This window comes from Poeciliopsis prolifica, unplaced genomic scaffold (genome assembly GCF_027474105.1).
Source record: "Poeciliopsis prolifica strain line A6 unplaced genomic scaffold, Auburn_PproV2 SCAFFOLD012, whole genome shotgun sequence".
NCBI classification, from domain to species: domain Eukaryota; kingdom Metazoa; phylum Chordata; class Actinopteri; order Cyprinodontiformes; family Poeciliidae; genus Poeciliopsis; species Poeciliopsis prolifica.
Window position 1 is genome coordinate 5,927,591 of NW_026562387.1, and position 21,236 is coordinate 5,948,826.

The window sequence follows — 21,236 nt, forward strand, 5'->3', positions numbered from 1 at the left end:
CTGAGCTTCACAGACACTTGTAGGTTTAGAGCGTTCTTTGTCAGAGACCCACTTCCTGCTGGGAAAACCATCAGGGGGAACCGACCAAAATGTGAAAGAGGCTTTGATGAGGTAGAAAAAGGTGGAAGAACAGAGATTGGGTTTACTTTTATGGGTATAGTTGTGTATAAAAAAAAAAAAAAACAAAAATACCCCCATCAAAATTAGTTATACAAACTTCTTCTTACATAATCTCATATCACAAATTTGTTTTTCACATTTATTTACAGAACAGGCAAAGATAAAACTGTAAAATAAGTGAGTTAATTAATGTTTTCACCGTAATTGAACACAGTCATTTCTAAAGATAGTCAACCTTTAATTTATGGTTATTTATTCATTTCTGCTTAGTGGGGAAAATCCATGCTTTACTCAATCAGAGCATGAGAGCATTATATACAGTCAATCACTCGATTGACCAACTGACCGATCGGTTCAGTCAGTCAGTCAGTCAGTCAGTCAGTCAGTCAGTCAGTCAGTCAGTCAGTCAGTCAGTCAGTCAGTCAGTCAGTCAGTCAGTCAGTCAGTCAGTCAGTCAGTCTATTGTGGAGCACATTTGAGCAACAAAGCAGTTCAAAATGCTCTGATCATAAAAACACCACAATAAAGAGACGTAACAACATCATACAGTGACCAACTAAGAAACCAGAAACACACATCACATTTTGTCGAGTGCCATCATGAAGATCATCAACTCTAATCTTAGTCTAATCTTTACCAAACCATAAAAGTTAAAAAAAGTTCCTGAAAGTTTGCTTTTGTGATGGTGGGACAGAGAAAGATGTTGCTAGGTTGTTGTTCATTAATCTACTCTTTCAAGGCAAATAATGTGACAGGGTCCTACTTGTTCCATATCAAATCCTTATGGTGTGAGAGAGCTTCTGAAGCAGGAAACAGGCCTTCCTTATGGGAATGAATGCGATGCATGCTGTTTTGTTCCAGATAAAGAAAATGCTGGGACTTCTCTTGCAACCACGATGCATCCAAATATTTCTGACAGCCCACAAATCAGGCAGCTGCCATGTAGGCCTGAAGCTACAGCACTCTGAAGTGAAACTTAAGCAGACAGTATTTCACATGAGGCGAGCCATAAATGTCATCAATAACCAGTGAGGCTACATTTTGCCTGAGTAAAAGTCATGCATAAGAACGGACGTTTTATTCGTTTTGAATCAGGAGCAGCACACTTTGAAGGTGCGTGCTGTTGTTGCAGAGAGGTTTGTTTTGATTCTGTCATGTTTTTTAAAAAAAAGAAAATGCAAATAAAAAAATAAAGTCATTACTGATGCTGTCACCTCGTCGCTGCGCTCCTGCTGGCTCTCATGGAAAATCTCAAAAAAGGGGCCCAGCCTTGCTGAGCTCAGGCTGACATTACCAGCGTGTTGTGGCCAAGTCACAAAACAGATGTTTACTGTTTTTGTGAGCCGGATTTTTCTCTCCGCCTCGACACTGACCCCGGGCCCAGGCGGCTCGGTTTAAGAGAGCGCTGGCGTTTGAGGGGACAGACGGGGTCACGATGCCGAAACCAGGCGATAATGTTTTACTGTAAACGTGGGACCGACTGAAAGCATGTTTCTGACGTGGGAGAGTTTATGACTCTGACAGGTGCTTGGGTTCATCCACGATTCAGGCGGCTGGTGTGATAAAGCGATCAGATGGATCACACGTTGGAAAACTGGGGCTGTGTGCGATCTCGTCCTGAATGTGTCACCCTGCGGGAGCAGTGAACGGGGCTGTGAGAGGGTTTTTGTGTGTGTGTATTTTGCTGTGTAGGCTGCAGCTTCGGAGAGTCTGCAGAGACAGTTACGAAGCCGGTAAAGGTCTCTCCACAGAAGCCATTAAGCTGTGCGTCTGTCAGAATGATGTGTTTTCCTTGGCTGCGGGGCAGCAGCAGGTGCTGGGAGGACCAGCCTGGAGCCTCTGCTGCTGACCTGCTTTGATGTGCAGCCCAGGAACCAGTCTTCCTCTTTTTGTGTCTTTCTCTTCCATCTCTTTTTTGTTGTCATCGTTTTTCCACAACTTTGTTCCTCCCTCTCACTTCCTCCCCCCTTCTCTATATTTTACATGCTGCTATGAAGCTTACATTTTTCTCCACTGTTCCTTCAGCTTGAATTTACCCTTCTTAACATCACCAAGCTCTTCTTTTACTCTGTATATATTTCCAGAAAAGTCTTTCTACTTTAGCCTTCTGCTCCTTTTCCACATCTCTCCGAGCTGCAGCTGCTGAACATCCAGAGCCGTTCAGTTTGCAGAGCAGCCTTTAAATTCTTGTATTAAAACGATTTCTGCAAGAGAAATGCCAGGAGGAGACGTGTTTCCATTTCTTCCAACCACGGTTTGTCTGGGGCTCCTCATCAGCACAAACAACAGCATTTCAGTACAGATTTGGTGTAATCTTTGCATCTTGTCAAATAAATCTTAAATTTGAATGTTGATTTTAAAAAAAGTCGTTTTTTTTAGATTGATAGTATTCTCATTGTCAATGTACAAACGTTAAGATTCTAGCATTTATGGAGGACCACAAAGGTCTGGGGTTCCCTAAGCAGCCTCTAAGTTTGCTTTGCCTTGGGCCGGCTCTGCTCTTAAGTCAGTTTGCAGCATAAACAAGTTGCTGCAAACTTATGCAGCTATTTCCTCCTGGAAGGAAATTGCTGCTCAGCTGACAGAGAAACGAGAGTGCGAACCGAAAACCTGTACTCAACTTAGTTAATGTGTGAGCATAATTATTTACATACAGCACCCTCATTACATGTTTTTCATATATATATATATATATATATATATATATATATATATATATATATATATATATATATATATATATATATATATATATATATATTTATATATATATATATATATATATTTTTACAGATTGTTCTTTTTTTTAAAAAATCCTCACAATGAAAAGCAAATTTCAATATCAGACAAAACTATCTGGAGTAAATAAAAAAGATAAAATTTTCTGAAAAAAGAGGGAGAAAGCTATTTTTAAGTAAGAAAACAACAAATCAAAACAACAACAACCAAAAAGAACAGCCATAACTTTGATTGCTCAACACGGGCATCTGACGGACCAGTGTTAAGCTTAGTGCCCTCCCTTCCCCTGCATCCTTCCCCCTCAGCCTCAAGGTAAAGCCATTACTCCTGAAGCGATGGAGCAGCGAAGGCAGAAGCCCACTTGGGTTCAGAGACACAGGGGAGGTAAAGTATGAAAAGAAAAAGCCAAGCGCTGTCCACAGCCCGCGAGGAGCGCTGCCTTTTATTTAAGAAGCCCACTCCCAGGCATTCCTTTGCCAAGAAGCGGGGCCTCCCTGGAGAAAGCCGGTATGAGAGGCTGAACTCGCATTCAGATGGGGGTCCAGAGACTTGAGATACACAGAATCTCATACAGTCTCTGCAGAAGTGAAAAAAAAAGAAGAAAAAAAAAGTGTAGTCAAACACACACACACACACACACACATACACACAGAGCGATGCCCGCATCTTGTTCATCCACCTCCTTTGCTTTTCATTGTTCTGTCAGTCAGGATGGTTTTCTTAGCTGCAGTCCACAGCAGGGAGGTTCTGTTTCACCAATGGTCACAGACTTGTAAAAGAATAACTGATTGATTTATTGGGTTGGAGGGGGCAGAGGTAGGTGGGGTATTCTGAGCTCCTTGGAGATGTCAAAAATTCCAGCTCAAAAACATCTCAAAATGGCACAAAAAGGGCACTGATGCTTAGCTTTGAGACGTAGAATCCATGTTTTCTTCCTGCTTAAGTTAAAAATCTGAGAAAATTTCCAGATAGCTGCGTTATTTGAGCTGCAGCGTATTTGTTTAGATTTGACCAGTTTACTACTGTAAACTTATGGATCTCGCTGAAAGGTTTGCATTAAAACAACATTCACAAGCACTTGTCAGGAGATGGATTTTGTCATCACCCAAATGAATTTAAGGTGACAGAACTGTGGGGCCAATTTGTAAAGAATTTTGGCTGGAAACATCACATCCAAATCTGGAGACCACATGTTGTGCCGTCTCACACAGAACCGTAGTTGAATTTATAGACCATCCTTACTTTTATAGCTTTATTTCATAGAACATTTACAGTACTAAAACAAAAAAAAAGGCATTTAAAAACATCTGTGGGTGCAGCTACCCTTTAAACATATCGCTCACGTAATGATACAGACAAAAGCTATGCTTTGAAAAGTACCTGTGTTTTTTTTTTATTTGGAGAACTTCTACTGTAAAATATCTGTTGGTTCAATCAGCAAATATAGGTGGACACCCACTGCATGAAGGCTTTGAATCATTCTTTATACTGTATCATTCTCCTTCCTGTTCCATGATTTCTCTCCTCGAAGCGATCCCCAGGCATCGAGTTATAAATATCTAATCTGAAAAAACTCAGGTTTTCCACAAAAACTGGATCTACAGCGATGTGCTTCACACTGTGCAGAAATTTAAAAGACAGAGGATGTAAATCAAGACATGGTAAGGGTGGGAGGAAGTTATTTTTAAGTCATCAAGAGGATTAATAGATGAGATTCTTCTTCTTCTCAGTTTGTTTAGCATTAAAAAACTTGGTTTAGTAAATCACTTTGAGACCTTTACGTCAATCCGCTGATATGGCTACTCTTTCACAGATGCGAAGCACAATGTGAAAAAAAAATATATTTCAAGGAAAAGATCTGCATCTTACATCAAGTGTAAAAAAAAAAAAAAAGAAAAATTGTCAGATCGCCATTTTGTAAATTACACAAACTGCCAGACTGATGAAACAGCGAACAACTGCGTGTTTATATGATGATGCTTGGACTGATGACAAATAATAGGTTCAAAAGAAAAATGTTTTTGCATATTAAATCATTATTCATTCATTCTTGGAGTTGTTGTTAGCTTTTGAAAAGCTGCAGCAGAATGCTAGTGAGCATTTTAAATTATACACAGATTGTCTGGAACATTTTGAGGGAGAAAATGTTGATAATGACGCCTGTAATTTCTGCCATGTTTTAATCATTTTTTTGACATTTATTTATACGTATACATTTTTTTAATGTAAAAACTATCAACTTGTGGACATATCTTCCATGTCCACAAGTTGTCAAGCAAACTGGGAGGTATTAGCTACTTTAAAAGTTAATTGTGTTCATTTATCAGTTTCACTTTTTCAAAATAAAAAAATTATTCCACCCAAAGCAGGATTTTTACCTATCCAATGGTTTACCAAGTGGACTTAAAGGAAAAAGGAGGAGGATTTACATATATTTGTTTATGAAAAAACCATGATGGAAAACCAATAATTCATTAATTATTAATAATCACCCTGACAGGAGGAAATATGGAGAGGTCCCAGGTTTTCTGTGCAGTACATGTCTTCCACTTCTCCAAGCAGCAGGAAATTCTGGGAGAGGAGCCATGACGATGCACAAACCAGCCAATCAGAAGAGGAATCCAGCAAAACCATTGCAATGACTTAATAATTGAAGAAATATTTTTTAGCAAGACGGTACAAAAACCGAATCCAAATTAGCTTATGATCTAAATAAGCTGACAGATAAATGTGGGACAGAGCAGAGTCCTGGAAGTGAAAGGTCACAATCAACATAAACTAAAGGTTTGTTCATCCGATTCTATTATTTTTGCATAGTTCCTCTCCCATCAACCATGTTTTTTTGTTTGTTTTTCTTTTCACATTTGGCTGATGTGTATGCACTTCTATGGCAACAAAGAAAACATAAACTGATAATCACAACTCGCTACAGGCTGAAAAAACATTTCAGATGGCTCTAAAGAAGTAGGTGTTGAACAAACTTATACATCCAGGACGATTTGTGTCACGAATAACGAAATGCCTCTTTCAACACAATACAGCTGTGCGCCATTTAAGAAACGTAATCTCCTGAGATAACAGCTGCCTTTAATTGCAAAATTATTATTATTTTGGTCAAGCGGAGATACAATCCCCCCAAAAATACCTGGCTGATAATGAAAACAAGAAAAAAATCAACGATACAGAGGAGGTATGTGGCTGGCATCGAAGCCAGACATTCCTCAGAGCTTCAGGAATCCAGACGACAACAAGCTCTGCTGCTGCTGCTGGTAGCCACCGGCCGATGACAACCATATCGTCTCTGGCCATTGTTTAGTCTGTGATTGACCGAGGAAGGTGTTTGTTGTTGCTGGACTCTTATCTGTGTTTCTTGGACGGAGGAGGAAAACGGAGCCGATGCATTGCGTTGGCGAAGCGGCCTGTTGAAACGAAGCAGGCGCAAAACATCGTGTGCTGTTCAGCTGTTTCAGCATTTCAGGCTTAACAGATGTCAATGAGAAGAGTTGACTTTATGTTGCACATTTTGTTTTGTCAGAAGAAAAACTTCAGTGTTCACTAACAGGGAAAGGCTGGCATTCACAGCAAGAGGTGGGATATTTAATATGCAACACTTTTCATTCAGTCGATGGCTTTTATATGCCACCCAGTGCTCATTTTTCTAAAGCTGCCACAGTCAGAAAGTCTTCAGCATCCATTGCGCACAGCCCCCGAGAGAAATATCAATTTCATACCACAGATTTGAGCGCTCTCTCTATGGGTGACTGTTAGCTATTGCCAAAGAATTCATATTACCACAAGCATAGCTATCCGCCCAGGACCATCACCGACTCCCTGGGGCGTTGTTATGTTGGGCTATTAACTCGAAAGTTCAGCCTTTTTTTTTTTTACTGCCATTTTTGTTGTGTGGCCCTTAGTAATTTAGTAACAGGGACCCATCAAGCTGCACAAAAGAGAAACAAGTGAGCATGCAGAGGCTGGAAATTCTCATAAGCCGACAGAAGAAAGACAGGGAAAGTGCCTCCTTTCTTTTTATTGCACCAAGAAAAACTTTTTTCCTGATCATCGTTGGAATGAAACAAAGGAATCCTTAAAGGGTAAAAAAAAAAAAAAAAAAGAAAGCAGGCGGTTTGTGCCAAACTGTTGTCAGTCTCAGCTGAAGTCATCTGCATTATATTTCTTTCTCAGTGGAAGTTCAAACTCCACTGTTGTTTTCTCAGATGTTTCAGAGAGTTCAAGTTTAGAGGACGTCGAATGCTTGCATTTTAATCTATGCCATCGCAACATGAAAAAGATTTAATGGTAGAAACAGAACAAAGGACCTTTTAATTCAGATCTGAACTGCTGGACTTCAAAAGTCAGCAAATCACTTCAAGACGTTCCCATCCGCAGTCATATTTGAAAAGTTTGGAATAACTGAGGCTACTCTGAATAACGTCTGGACAACAACACAAGTTTTCCTTGACAAATCACGGACTGAGTCAGTCAGTCAGTGAGTCAGTCAGTCAGTCAGTCAGTCAGTCAGTCAGTCAGTCAGTCAGTCAGTCAGTCAGTCAGTCAGTCAGTCAGTCAGTCAGTCAGACTCATCATAAATAATGAGTGCAACATTGTTCTTTAAATCAATGGAAAAGACATAAAATCTTATGAACTAAGGGAGAGACTAACATTGGACTTAAAGCAAACAAAAACTTTCAAATGGCAGAATGTATGGAAATGTTTCCAAACTATTGTTTTGCTTAAATATTTGTATCTGTCAAATGTAAATATCCAGTGTTCTGAAACAGCTTTTTTTTTTTTTATTTGATGTGAAGGTAGATTGCAAACTGGGACCAGTTAGAACATTCAGAGTTTCTTTAATCTGCTATTATAAAAGAAAAGACAAGAATTTGCAACATGGGGCAGTAGTGTCGCTTAAGAAAAGTATCAATATGGCCACATTCCTTTGCTTTGAGTATCCATGCAATCAGATATGGCTGGTTTGGAGGGAAATACTTTCTACACGGCATCAGCACGCAGAGACAGGAAAGCTGTCAGTATCTGACCGCTTCAACCGTTGCCCCTTTTATCTGTGTTCCTCGCCTTGCCGAGCTCCAGCTGGGTGCCGCTGTTTCCTTCAGCATTTTCATTGGCACGGTCCACGGCCAGAGAGCACTGCACCGCCTGCAAAACAGGAAGAGCAGGCCGCTTTCAGACAGAAAACAAGCCGCCGCGCTTTCCAGAAACACCAGGCAGCAAGTGGAAGGAAAATGATAACGCTGCATTTCATCTGGTGCCCCTTTGGAGTCTGAACGAGACTGAGTTTCATCCTATATGCCGTCCTGAGATCATGCTTCTCGCCCTTCATGTGTGAACTGCCACAAGATTGTGATGTGATATTTTAGTGCCTGTTTTAGTTACTCCAAGCAAACAAACAAACAAAAAAGTGAGATTCTTGCTTAATACAATGCATTCAATAAAATACTAATAATAACTCCAGTAATATAAACAACAAAGTAATTATAATGTTGACGCTAACAATGCTGGGTAACAACAACAACATAAGTCGTCGATATTTAGAGTGAACCATTTAATTATACAAAAGTTTGAATTGTTAAATATTTTGATATTGTATTTATTTAGCGGCATGCTGAGAAAGATTTTTACAACGATAATCTTTCTGTGCTAGGCAGTTATTCTCCCAATTATCTTTTACGAATACAAAAGGAACTCAAACCAGATTAAGCAAATGAAATCTCACAACCATAATTATTTATTCTGAGGAAGTAAATGATAAGAGTGAGGAACAGATTTGTGACGGTGACTAAAAGAAGTTTGGTGTGAATCGCAAACAGAACGAAACGCAACAGACACTTAGTTTGATCAGGAAATGAAACAAATCCTAAGAGATCCTACAAAAGAAACCCGAACAGACGTTTGTCGTCTCGTTTACTTTCGTATTTAATTTATCAAGAAAGTTACTTTGACATTATTTAATCAGTCACACACACAGCGACTTTTCCTAACATCAAACTCACAGACTTGAAGTCAGCTCAGCTATTTGGACGCATGTATCAAAAACTGTCTTTCTTACTTTGTTTTTTTTTTAGTAGATGTGTGAGTGGAAATCTAAACCTCCTTCTTTAAAACAACAACCTGTACCCACGAGATTGTGCACTGTAAAAATGATTGTGATGAAGTGCAAAGGGAAGTAATACCCGGTTCTACTCTTTTTTTTTTTTGTCATGTACTTTGTTCTCTGCCAAGCAAGGAAGGATTACGATTTAGCCAAATGTGCATCCTCCTGATTCAAATAAAGGGATTGACAAAAAGCCTTTCTCTTTTTATTGTTCTTTCTTCACTTTACAAGTAATAATAATAATAATAATAATAATAATAATAATAATAATAATAATAATAATAAAGGTAGAACACAAACTGTAAGGCTTCTTCTTTTCCATGCTCTGTGTCAGTGGAGAAATCATTTTGTAAAATCATTTGAACAAAATCATTATCATCAAAAAAAAAAAAAAAAAAATGGGACAACAACAAACATATAAAATTAGTCATATGAGTTGACATGAGGTCACGTATTAGCTGTCGTTGAGATAAGCTAGATAAATGTTTTTAAGTTCCTCTTGGCCCATTTCCTTTCTGATATCTTCAATAAAGGCATCCAGTGCTGAAAGTATAGCACAAACTTGATCGGCTCCTCGCACCAACATGAGGGATTGCTGTTGCTTATTGTATGAGAGCGTCAAAGCATCTGGGAGCTCAGTTGTTGCTGAGATGGAGACAGGAAATATGATGGACCTGCGTGAATTATTTTACTGTTGCAGAAGAACAAAAATGGTACTCAAGCATCCTTAGACGTGTTGCTACAAGTTCAATTTTAATGTCATCAACCCAAACATTATGTTTTTACTTGACCTCATGTGCCTTTTACCGAACTCCAGTGGAGCGTTGATATGAGTTTCCTCCAACAGTGGTTTTCTCATCGCCACTCTGACATAAAGCTTTCAGCCTGGGCAACAGTTGATGTATGTGGAGACTTTGAGCTACTGAAGCTTCGAACTCGTTCTGAGTGACAGGTATCAGCCTTTCTCACTGGCCTCCTTCTCCTTGTGAGGATGTAATTAACCTGATCTAATTTACACATTGACCACTTTGTTTCCATTTCTTGATGACTGAGTTAATTACAATCCAGTGCCGAAGAGATTTTTTTTTTGTCTCCATCCCCTGACTTTTACTTTTCAGTATTTTTTTTTTGACTTCCTTGGAGTGTTCTTTGCAGTTTTTGTGCTGTAATGATAACCATGAATACTGATCGACCAGTGAATGGACATTATTTGTCTAAAGTAAAAATTACATAAGTTTTACATTTCTTCTTTACAGCCAAACATGATCTTTGCCTTCGTTACATAACTCAATGGACACCAGTGAGTTTTGTAACTCCAATGTTTCATGAAAGAAAGTTATTGTTGGTATATTTGCCACAACTATCAGGAAGCTCTATTTTTTAACATCAATTTGTCAGCAATCTTTGTACACTGCACACGTCCAACTTAACATCAGTAAGCCAAACTTAGAATCCCAATCAATTAACTAATGTAAAAATATTAATATTCAAGAAAAAAATAGCTATTTTAAAGCAGGATAATAAACACAACAAAATTGGATGTTTGAAAGAAATATTGATTTAGTTGTAAATAATTGTATAAAACAAAAAACATTTCATAGTGAACAGAAACTAAGAATCCTCCACCTAATTAATCCCTGTCTTAATATTCAAACTGCTATAAACACTTAACGGGCTTCAGTGAGGTAACAATAAATATTTAATCCAACACACCCTAATGAACCAAATTGTGTACTGACATCCTCTTTTACTGAAGAGGAAGAAAAGCAGCTGCTGGCTTTCACACAACGCTGGCTTTCACACAGAGAAGTTGCTCTTTTGATTTTCTGTTCGCCAGAAAAAATTTGCATATTTCTTCATTTGAAGTGATTTTGCTTAATTGGTTTGGCTCTGTATTGACTGGGTAAGAATATCTTTAGAACTTATGCAATTTTTGTGACTTTTACAGAAAATCCTCCCAAAATCTTTTTGATATTACTGAACATAATATCGGTAATATTACTGATATTAACTAGTATGAGTTAATATTACTATGTTCAGTGATATTAACTGAACACAGTGCGATTAATTGTACTTGACTTTGTGGTGTGTCTTTACTCTGAAGACTTGACCACTTGAACCTACTCCTAATACTGTCTGTTTATTGTTATTTATTTAACAGGGCAGTTTTAATTTACTGCCAAAGCTTTATGCAAAAGTGACTTTGATATAAAAAACCCCCTCAAAACTAACAGGTTTTTCTGAAATCTTCTCCAGTTTGAGAGATGACAGACCGTCAGACTCTGATGGCGTTTCTGACTGCGAACCTGCTGATCGTCAACATGCTGCTGAGTCTCTTCTTTCTTCCAGGTCAGATGTTTGTTCTGTTCCTTTCACATTGAGATGTAACAAAAATAATTTCTCGTCTGAAATATTTGATCTTGATATTGTTTAAACTTTAAAGGCTCAACTTGGAACGTGGTAGAAGTGAACTGGAGTTTTATGGATTATAAATTTTCTCAGAATGCAGATTTTGCTCCACATTATGTTAATTTTCGGTCTGCTTTGCAGGTGCTGATTACTGTTCTGGTCAAACACCAGCTCTCATCATCACTACACCAAATATCTTGGAAGCTCTGACTGGATCTTGCTTGCAAATCCCATGTACCTATGAAACAGAACATCCTACATATAACAGCAGTAAAACTATCTATGGAGTTTGGATAAAAGGTGGTATAAATCTTTTGTCCAGTCCAGGCATTATTTTCCACAGCAGTGGGTCAATTAACAACTATTCACTGGATATAACTGGAAACCTGAAAGAGAAAAATTGCACCACTCTGTTTCCCAATTTAACAACAAGATATACAGACAAATACTTCTTCAGAGTTGAGAACGGGGCATTCAGAGCGACGGCCATTGATGATCCTCTTCAAATAACAGTTAAAGGTAAGAGCATTTTTTTTTGTCAATATACTGTTGTGATACTATGGTGGTCTTTTTTATATGTTAGGGAAAGCGTTACAGGTTTCCTTGTGAATTTGTAAAGCTGGAAGGTTCAAGTTTCTTTTATAGGATTGACACAAAAAACTGTAAATCAATGACTGTAAATCAATGTAACTAGAAAAGACGAGTGAATGCAATTGGATTTAATATGGCGATAGGATGTTTTTGCTTCTGTCTTGGAAGAATTTTTCTTAATTGTGGAACAAGTTTTCTCGATCAATGTTGGACTTGCAGTCATGTAAGATGTGTCCTTGGGAGAGACACTTCACCCACTTTGCCTACTCCTGATAATGTAGTGCAGAGCAGCAGTGACTACATCAGTGTGTGAATGAGACTTCAGAGTCTAAATTAAGTACTATAGAAGTAAAGGCTATTTACCATTTAAACTGTTAGCTATTTATTTAAGAAATACCAACGTGTCTGAATATTTATTTTGTTTCTAAATTGTTGCTTTGATGTTTAAATATAGATTCTCCTTGGAGTCCCAGCATTAATGTGACCTCTGACCTGAAGGAGCATCAGTCTGTCACTGTAACCTGCTCAGCTTTCACTCCCTGTCCAAACTCACCTCCTGAAACTCACCTGGAATCTCCAACAAGACTCTCTCAGACACACAGAGAAAAACACAGATGGAACCTTTACAACTAAAATCCAGGAGAACATCACTCTGTCAGACACACATGATGGATACAACATCAGATGTTCTGCCAGATATCCTGTGATTGGAGGAAAACAAGACAGCAGAGACAGAAGTGACTCTCAGTGTTTCATGTAAGTGATCCTGTCAGCAGGTCATGGTTCAGCTGGTTCTGATCAATAAAGTTCATGTGTCTCATTTTCCTCAGATGCTCCTAAAGACACCTCAGCATCCATCAGTCCATCAGGTTTGGTGTCAGCAGGTAGCTGGGTGGAGCTGAGCTGCTCCAGCAGAGCCAAACCTCCACCCACATTCACCTGGTTCAGGATCAGCGAACATGGAGACATTAATGTGTCTGTGGGGCAGATTTACAGCTTCAATGCCACTGAGGGAGGAGAGTTTTACTGTGAGGCTTCAAATGATCTGGGTCAACAAAAATCATTTGTGATTCTTGTTGATATAAAAGGTGATGCATTAATTTACACGCATCTTGTCATGATCGTTTGGGATTATACTTTGTCTTGCATCATGTTTCAGAATTCATATTTTGTCATTTTTATAAAAATTTTGCTCTATTATAATAGACAACTAGAATTCGACTCATCAAGCAATAAATAAATAAATAAATGAACAAAATAATATCAATTTTATTGTTGCAGATGATAAAGCATCTGAATTCCAGATCCTTAATATATTGAAGATCCTGGGGATTGTATTGCTCTGCACTGGCATCATCATCTTTGAGTGGTGAGATGCTTTTCTATGAGTTCATAATTTGCAGCTGCTGTTAGATGTTGGTATTTAAATAATGTATTTTTCTTTCAGCTGGTTCAGATTCTGCAACAAACCAAAAAAGGTAAATAACTGAGTTGTTTGCATTGTAACACAAAAAAGACAGCAACAATTGTTCAAGTTCAGGTTTTATTTAAAAAGTTCTATTGTATGTCAAAAGATTTTCAAAATGGGAAAAGTGAGAATCCAGTGTCCTTATCATCAGCTCATGCAGTTCTTTACCATAAAAAACACATTTTCTGCATAGATATAATATTTAAACTTCTTTAATTAGAGGCTACAGTGAGTCACATTCCTTCAAACACATCCTCACACTGATGTACAGGATTATTAGGGAACTTAGGGCTTAATTTTACTCAAAGACACTTCAACCATGATGAAAGGAAACTGGAATCAAACTCACAACCAAATTTCACACGATTACCACAATGAGATGGTACAACTTACTATCTCATTAAAGGATAAATTTTGTATTTTGTACTTTTAGTTGGGAATCCAGTGAGACTGAAAATAAAGATACCAGCTTCTATTTCCTATGAATCAGTTTGAGCTCAAGTATATTTACTGTAATATCAATTTTATTCTATTTGTCCACAGGAACCAGAAGAACCAATCTATGTAAACCATGCGATGGTGACTAAAACACAATGAGCCACAAGGAATCCAAGAAGATGTCAAAGCCTGTCAGAGAGATGATTTATTATTTCTATCCAATAGTTCAAGTTTGTGTCTCAAGAAGCTTTTTTCTTTATGCATAGTCTAATAGGTGGAAGTCTGGATACACTGTGGACGCGTCACCAGTCCATCACATCAAAATATAGTTTTGTTTTTAATTATTTTGACCTAAGTGTTTTCATGGTGGATATTCTAATCATAACCTCACAGTTTAAATAATGTTTCTTTTCATATTTTCATATCTTTTATTGTCATTAGTGACAAATGACACCACACATAAGTTACACAGATTTGAAGTCAGGTCAGCTACGTATCAGAAACTCTTTCTTACTTTGCTTTTTTTAAAATCATATTTGAGTGGAAATCACATATTGTTTTACTTTGTAGTAAAACAATATGTGCACACAGAATTGTTCACAGTAAAAATAAGTGCAAAAGGAAGTAATGGAAATCTTTACTATCTCTTTATTATCATACATGTTCTTCTCTGCCAAGCATGGGAGCCTTCAGCTCTTGATATATATCTGCCTGTTTCAAATAAAGGCAATTGTAAAAAAAAAAAAAAAATCCATCTTTTTTTCCTTGTTCTTTTATTCTCATTGGGAGTTACAGAACACAAACTGCAGTGCTTCTCATTTTCTATGCTCTATATAATATTCTCTTAAAAGTTTTTTTGGCTGTACTTCATTTTGTGGATTTATTTACATTAATCTCACTTAGATAATTTGTTTTACTGATGACAACTTACTTTTTTTTGTCCAATTAACTTCAAAGTTACAAATCTAACTAACTTTAATTATCTTAATTTACTTAAAGGAACTTCTAAATTTGACTTTACTCAAAACAACAATGTACACTGAAAGAAGAAAATAGTTTGTCCAACTTCATAAATAAGAGAAGGAAAACATCCAGCTAAGGTCATCAGGCCAGAATCAAACCTGCATGTCTTCCCTCTCTGTCATTACCCAATTTATTAATAATTATTCTCAAATAAAGACAACATGAGTCAAAAAGTCCTGGTAATAAAGAGATTGTTTATTAGTCTCCTTATTTGTTTGAAGTAAACTAAAGGATTTGAGTAAGACTGACTTAAATTTGTCATTTTAAACACACGTAAGCTTAACGAATTGAATTAATTGATCATACTATATTAAGTTGGATCAATTTAATTGAATTACATGCTACCAATTAAAGCAAGTCAGTTAAGTTGACTCAACTAAATTGTTTTTACAGTGCGGTGAGAATCTGCTATAATGTGAAATTATTTCAGCAACATAATCACACAAAAATTACCCAACTTCCTCTTTTAGAAGAGAAGCAAAAAAACCAACGTTCACACAACATCGGCACAGAGGAGACTGCATGATTTTTTTCCCCCAGATGATATTTACACATTTCTATATATTGATTTGGTAAGAATATCTTTACATTACTGTGACCTTTGGTTTATATATATATAAATAAGTGGTGTATATAATTGTACCCAGTCGACTTCTACTTCTAATGTAGGTAAGGTCAGTTCTTCCTTATTTTATACTTTATAAAAGGCAGTATTAATCTAAAATAGACTTTATTTGAAAAAAACAAAAAAAGAAAAGACATGTAATTGTTTCTGAAATCTTCTCCAGTTTTAGAGATTCGACTGTGATGGCGGCTCTGACTGAGAACATGCTGACAGTCAACATGCTACTGAGTGTCTTCTTTCTTCCTGGTGAGATGTGTGTTCACTTCTGTTTGGAGCAAACAGATGAATAATTTCTAGCCAGAAATACAGATTTTGTTTAAAGGCTTCAAATGTAACACGATTACACTGAACTGGAGTCTTTTGGATTATGAATTTTCTCTACAGGCAGATTTTGCTTCAGATTATGTTTATTTTTATTCTGGTTTACAGGTGCTTTGGCTGAAGACTGTTATGGTATAACTCCAGCCTTCAACATCACTACACCAAACACCATGGAAGCTCTGACTGGGTCTTGTCTGCAAATCCCATGTACCTATGACACAGAAAATACTAAGTACAACAGCAGCAGGCGTATCTATGCAGTTTGGATGAAAGGCGACACACAAATCCATTTGCATCCAAAGGTCGTTATATTCAACAGCAGCGGCACAGTAAACACCTATCAACTGGAAATAATTGGAAACCTGAAAGAGAAGATCTGCACCACTCTGTTTCCCAATCTAACAACAAGACATGCAGACAAATACTTCTTCAGAATTGAAAACTATCAATTTAGAGCAACAGCTTGTGCTAATCCTCTTCAAATAAAAGTTAAAGGTAAGAATTTTTTTGTTTAAATGTGGCATAACTTTAATGTAATTAAAGATTTAGTACAATAATAAGACTAAGTCTTCTTCAGGATTCTATTTTAATGTTAGAACCTGCTTTTTCAGCTTAGTGTTGTTTGAAGGTTCATTTTCATTTTTTTGAAAGACTCTTATGTACGGCTACTACACAAAGAATATAATTATGATTGGTACAAACTACGTTAATTAAAAATGATGAATTAAAAATATATTTTGTCTTCAGTTTCCTTCATGATAAATGCTAGTGGATCCATTTTAAGAACTTTTGGTTGAAGTTGAGGAAAATAATGATTTGGGATTTCTTTTTATTTTAACACCCGTTTCATCATTTTCTGAAGACTGGAAGTTTTAGCTGATTAAAATATCTTTCTGATGCGAAATCCCAGATTCTCCTTGGAGTCCCAGCATTTATGTTCCCTCTGACCTGAAGGAGCATCAGTCTGTCACTGTAACCTGCTCAGCTTTCACTCCCTGTCCAAACTCACCTCCTGAACTCACCTGGAATCTCCAACAAGACTCTCTCAGACACACAGAAAAAAACAGAGATGGAACCTTTACAACTAAAATCCAGGAGATCATCACTCTGTCAGACACACATGATGGATACAACATCAGCTGTTCTGCCAGATATTCTGTGATTGGAGGAATCAAGACAGCAGAGACAGAAGTGACTCTCAGTGTTTCATGTAAGTGATCCTGTCAGCAGGTCATGGTTCAGCAGTTTCTGATCAATAAAGTTCATGTGTCTCATTTTCCTCAGATGCTCCTAAAGACACCTCAGCATCCATCAGTCCATCAGGTTTGGTGTCAGCAGGTAGCTGGGTGGAGCTGAGCTGCTCCAGCAGAGCCAAACCTCCACCCACATTCACCTGGTTCAGGATCAGTGAACATGGAGACATTAATGTGTCTGTGGGGCAGATTTACAGTTTCAATGTTACTGAGGGAGGAGAGTATTACTGTGTAGCTTCAAATGATCTGGGTCAACAAAAATCACCTGTGATTCTTGTTGCTGTTGAAGGTAATACATTAACTTGCACTCATCTGGTCATGTTTTTTATCTTTTAGGATGATTCCATTTGTTTTGTGTTTCAGATTTAACATATTGTGAAAAAACATGCCTTTGAAAATTTCATCAATATTCAACAGTCTTATCTAATTAGTTCAGAAATTGGTTTACAAACCACATTTCAAATATCAACACATTCAATTAGATTTTTTTTGCAGTAATAAATAATGATGAAGATTTACTTCATTGGCTTTCTTGTTACAGATGATCAAGCGTCTGAATTCCAGATCCTTAATGTGTTGAAAATCCTGGGGATTGTATTGCTCTGCACTGGCGTCATCATCTTTGAGTGGTGAGATGCTTTTCTGTGAGTTCATAATTTGCAGCTGCTGTTAGATGTTGGTGTTTAAATAATGTATTTTTCTTTCAGCTGGTTCAGATTCTACAACAAACCAAAGAAGGTAAACAGTGTTTATTCTTTGCATCCTAACACACACACAAAAACAAAAAATTGTTCAGGCATCATCTAAAATATATATAAACACTTTTATTTCATGTCAAAAGATTTTAGAAATGACTAAAGTCAAAATTCTTAATCAGCAGCTGATGCAGTTTGTTAAATAAATAATCAACTTAGATATAATACTTAAAATACTTCGAGGCTACAGTGAGTTTCATTCCCTCAAACACATCCACACACTGATGCACAGGATCATTAGGTAACTTAGGGCTCAATTTTACCCAAATACACTTCAACATATGATGAAAGGAAGCTTGAATTGAACTGACAACCACATTTCAGACGATTAACACAGTGCTACAGTTTACCCCCCCATAAAGGAGAAATACTGTACTTTGTGCGTTTAGTTGGGGATCCAATGAGACTGAAAATAAAGAGACCAAACTTTATTTCATCTGAAACAGTTTGAACTCAAATAAAGCTACTGCAGGAAAGCAAAACACAAGTTTGTTTTTTCTGTCCACAGGAACCAGAAGAGCCAACCTATGTCAACAATGTGATGGTGACTACAGTATCATGAGCCACAAGGAGACCAGGAAGATGCCAAGGCCTCTGACAGAGAGAGGATTTATTTGTTAATCCCATAATGGAGTAAAGAGATCTAAAAATGTTACAAAATAAAGAGGCTGTACTAGTGAAGCAGAACTGCTGAATGTAACATGTCCGGGTGTGAATAGAAGTGTTTTAACGGATCTTTAACAATTGCACTAGATGTTTTTGCTGTCAGAAAAAGGCAAAAATGTGACATAATTCATAATGTGAGGTTGAAAAGCTTTACTTTTTGTCTAAGGTTTTTAACTCTCATATTTCCCTGGATGGAAATTTTGGTATAGGCTGTTGTACGAAGTATAGTTGCTGTTACAGCAATAGCTAACAGGTGTGGACACAGGAAGTTTTCTTCATCACGCTTTCATAAAGGTGTTGATGTAATCCATGTAGAATGACGTTCAGTATGCTTGTGCAACAGGAAGTAAAGCTTTATTCATTGGTCCGTGACAGGTTTCAGAATTTGTTGTGCATAGTTCTTGCTGTATGTGTTCTTCCCTTCCCTTTTTGCATTTTTGGTGTTTTTTATTTTATTTTTTATTTGCCGCTAAGATGTAATTCATTAGCTTTATAACGTTCTGTAAAGATTCCTTGAAACAATAAATAAAAAGGATTCTGAGTAAAGGAGTCATTGGTGCTTAATTGATGAGTGTTCCTGCCGATAATTAACCCAACGAGACACTCAAAAAAAAAAAAAAAACTCCACATCAAGAAGTAAAGAACACCGAATAGAACACAGCAACAAACTAAAACACCAAATGTAAAAGAATAACAATAATGCTCAGAGAAAAATGAAGCGGATTATGGCAAGATGTGATGACGTGAAAAGAAACTCTGAGAGAAAAAGGACAAAGAATCAACAAATATGAACTGAAATAGTTAACAGCATTTGTCATATAGAAATATAAATTTGACAGTAAACTGTCTAATATGGCTATTGATGTTGGACTGCTTTTACTTGTTGTGTTGTTTATGCTGAAAGTTTGATCCAAGCAACATCGGCCTTTAGATAAGTATTTATATTCATAAAAATTTAAAGAACATCCCAGAATATTAAACAAATAGGAGAAAAGATGAAGTATACACAAATGAGTAATGTCAGGAAGAATGAAACCCATCTAAAAGCTGTGAAACACTGCAGCCTATTGGACTAACATCACAATAACAGCCTCTATGATTTCACCTTCTAGTCTCAGCACTGTCTGCATTTGTTGCCAGGAAATGTTTTTACTTCACAACTAAACTGATAAGAAAGCCACTTCACCGTCACTGAAATTGATTTTTGCAATAATTGCATTTCATGCGTCATGTTTTTGAGCAAAAGAAAATGCCAATTCCAAGAGATAATTCAATCAAAATCAAAGCACCGTCTTTTAAATGTAAAGAATGACAATTTGTGGAAAGCACTTAGCGACAGAGGACTTGTCTCACTTTCTGTGTTACCATGGTGATTGTGTTGATTATCTAGACAAATTATTTCTAATATTACAAATGTATAACCAAACTGGTGTCAAATTAACACCATGAGGAAAAATGAACTTTTTATTGCACTTAAAACTTTTGATATCCACTTTGTTTATACCTGAAATTACCTCTTGTATGTCTTTCAATTGTTGTTTAACTTGACCAGGATTTAATCTGATGTGCTCAAACTGATGTTAATCTTCTAATGTTTGCTTCACATAAAATCTTGACTCTTTTGGGTCTTTGTGCTATCAGCTGAAACACAGTAGAAATCTTCCGCAATCTAATGTCTTCCAGGTGCTTTAAGGCCAAACATTCAAGTCTACAAAAGAGTCAGGAGAGGAAATGTTCATCTTCCGCCTGCAGCAATGCAATGTGCTGCCAGGTATGTCACCACATCAGCATAAATGACACATATTTCATTATTTTCCACAGAGTCAAACAGGCATCGAGGCGGATGCTCAGATGTCAGAAGCCAACCAAACAGAAGGGGAAGTTAATTACGGGGAAATTAACATAATCAAAAAGACGCCTGAAGATTCCTCTTCTTCAGTGCAGAACAGCGATCAACAGGAGACGGTGTACGCTCAGGTCAAAGAGTTGTCTCCGGGACAATAGATGGTTCGATGACAAACTTTTAATCAATTATTGTTAAAAAACAAAAGCGCCAAAGAGTACATATTCCTGTTTGAACCAACTGAGAACTGTTGTGGTTTCTTTCAGTGCATTTTACATACATTCCTTTTCATTCTGTTGGTTTAATGTTAAAACCCAGATTCTCCTCAGATTCCCAATATTTTTATCGGCTGAAAGGAGTATCTATATGGTGTTGATAGTGTTTCTCAGCTGCAGGACCATCAATATTTTTATTAGTAGTGGTTATTTTTCAGCAGCAAATCAACATTGCCTGTTTATTGACAAATCATTAAAATCTTATTTTTTCAGGATTGTCATTGTATTATGGTGCTACATAATAAAGAAAAACAACCGAAATAAAATGTCAATTATGTAAATTATTGTAAAAAAATTATGTATTTCTTAATTTCTTTATAAATTCATCATAATTTCTTAATTAACATTATAAATAATTAAACTTTGAAAACTAAAGGAAATCTACTCCTTTTCATAAAATCCCCAACCAATTTCTCATCTACAAGTTAAAACTACCTCACTGATGTCCTGATAGTGGACATCAGTGAGGTAGTTTTTGGACATAATTAGTAAACCACACCTTACAACAAATCCTGTACCCAACATCCTCTTGTACAAAAGAGGAAGAATGAGCAGAGATACAGGCTTTCAACCATCAGCTAGAGCAGATGCTTTTAAG

General features: G+C 36.9%; 2 protein-coding genes across 2 annotated transcripts; both read left to right on the forward strand.

Annotated features, from left to right (window-relative positions):
- The first annotated feature begins 11,235 nt into the window (after positions 1 to 11,235).
- Positions 11,236 to 14,111, forward strand: LOC129364919 (myelin-associated glycoprotein-like). The gene is given in 9 exon segments (XM_055037868.1): positions 11,236 to 11,320; positions 11,522 to 11,899; positions 12,426 to 12,532; positions 12,534 to 12,686; positions 12,688 to 12,727; positions 12,802 to 13,059; positions 13,253 to 13,340; positions 13,419 to 13,449; positions 13,983 to 14,111. Coding segments are annotated over 9 exon segments (1,194 nt in total). The 3' UTR covers positions 14,037 to 14,111.
- A 1,291-nt stretch (positions 14,112 to 15,402) lies between these two features.
- On the forward strand, positions 15,403 to 18,474 carry LOC129364639 (vascular cell adhesion protein 1-like). Its single transcript, XM_055037411.1, has 8 exons — positions 15,403 to 15,472; positions 15,689 to 15,771; positions 15,955 to 16,341; positions 16,757 to 17,056; positions 17,131 to 17,388; positions 17,641 to 17,728; positions 17,807 to 17,837; positions 18,363 to 18,474. The coding sequence occupies exons 1-8, from the start codon at positions 15,423 to 15,425 to the stop codon at positions 18,414 to 18,416; spliced, it is 1,251 nt and encodes a 416-aa protein (XP_054893386.1). The 5' UTR covers positions 15,403 to 15,422; the 3' UTR covers positions 18,417 to 18,474.
- Positions 18,475 to 21,236: the final 2,762 nt, after the last annotated feature.